At 30.0% G+C, this 1,768-nt stretch overlaps 1 protein-coding gene across 1 annotated transcript; it reads right to left on the bottom strand.

Moving 5' to 3' along the window:
• Nucleotides 1-1,112: 1,112 nt before the first annotated feature.
• COCMIDRAFT_111462 (uncharacterized protein) lies at nt 1,113-1,768 on the bottom strand (the record flags this gene model as incomplete). The annotated part of the gene is given in 3 exon segments (XM_007695814.1): nt 1,113-1,522; nt 1,536-1,539; nt 1,572-1,768. Coding segments are annotated over 3 exon segments (611 nt in total), but the record flags the coding sequence as incomplete, so codon positions are not given.

The raw sequence follows: 1,768 nt of genomic DNA, 5'->3' as shown, positions 1-1,768 counted from the left end.
AGATATTTTAGCTTTTGTTTCTTCAGAATGTTTGGAACCTAACCGAGAACCAGCTATAAGTAATATATTATATGCTGGTTTTAATAAATCAAGATAGTATTGCTCTCTTGATATGGCTTCGGAAGGAGCGCAATGTTCTAAGATTTCCAATTTAAAGTTAGAATAACCATACTTCAATAAACTACTGTAAATCAAACTCTTTCTATTTTTTATCCCTTACTCTAAATAAAAAATATTAAAATAAGATTTAAATCTTCTATGTAAACTAATACTACTACCAACATAGCTTTTCCCATTTATTAAGTTTGTTCAAAGATACACCCCACACTTTCCTTTGTTTTCTTTTAATATTAGGATCTTATCTTGATCAGCATTTAAATAAACACTTACTGGTTGAAAATGCGGTGTAGTCGGTGAAGAATTAGTAGAATAGCTACGAGATCCTTTATTTAAGGATCATTTCATAAAACTACTTTTATAAAAAAGGTGTTTTTCACTAAGTAAAGCTGTTATGTAGGGTTTATCGTTTATTAATAAACCCAAAGTAGAAGATAAATTTAGCCTCGGCTAACTTTTTTTTAATATATTATGATATATTAAAAAAAGTAAGTCCAACCGTAGGTTGGAAGGCTGAGTAAAAAAAAAAGAACTATTGCATAGTTCTTTTTTTTTAAGCGGAGCCGGTGATAAAAATAAAAGTTTGATAAATAAAGTATTGTCAATAAACTATAGTTTAAGTAAAGTAAAAAATGAAAGTGCACCACAGATAATTAAATAATTAGGGTGATAAAAATAAAAAAATATAACGATAATTCAGTTACTAATTTAGATCCGCGATTACCCCCTATTTTTTCAAATGTCTTAAGACTTGTTACCGTACATGAGGGATTAGCTCATCCGCCTATAACCTTTCGATTATGGCTTGGTATCTTAAGTTCTAGGGCTTTCCCGGAATTTGGCAATTTGCCCCGAATACACGATGTAAGTATTTTTGGTGATGATTTTCCGTATCATCCGTCAGGGCTTCAGAAGTGGAATGGTGCAGCGGAAACTTTAAATAAAAATCCTACAGCTATAAATAATAAACTTATGTGTATATAATAAGATTTATATCAATAAAGTAATCCCGTAATGTTTTCTTTACTTACATCAGATATGCTAGTTATGATATACAAGCTGTCTAAGTTTGTTGTACCAGAATTTGCATAAAGTAAAGCTGTTCCTAATAGTATAAAACAGGATGATAGTCCCCCTAGTAAAAAATACATAAGACCACCCGATGTAGCGGGTTCTGAATCTCTGTAGATAGTTGACAATAAATACAGTCCATAGCTTTGTAACTCTATAGATAGAAATATTGAAACTAAATCACTAGTAGAAATTAGGAAAACACTACCTGTAACAATAAATAAGATAATTAATGAGTATTCTATAATTTTAAACTGCTCTCCCATTTTATTTAAAAGTAAGGTTCCGTAATAGATTAGTTTTGTAAATAGAAGTCTACCCGGGCTGCTGTATTCTTTTAATCAAACTTTTCTAGGGTAGAAGGAAGTTAATAATAAGATAACGCTAGTTATTAAAAAGATAAAAAGGTGGAAAAAATTAGTAGTAGCAGTCACATGGAATAATCCACCGAATATACCTACACCTTTTGCCAAAAATAAAAAATATAAATTATCATAAGCAATAAAAGCTGATATAAGTAAAACAGTAATTGTTGCTCTTGAATAAAGTATAGATTTGTCCCGTCTTGAAGTAATGGCAT

Source organism: Bipolaris oryzae, assembly GCF_000523455.1.
Source record: "Bipolaris oryzae ATCC 44560 unplaced genomic scaffold scaffold_490, whole genome shotgun sequence".
In the NCBI taxonomy this organism is placed as follows: Eukaryota; Fungi; Ascomycota; class Dothideomycetes; order Pleosporales; family Pleosporaceae; genus Bipolaris; species Bipolaris oryzae.
The sequence above is the reverse complement of the archived record's forward strand: the minus strand, read 5'-3'. Positions and strand labels throughout refer to the sequence as shown.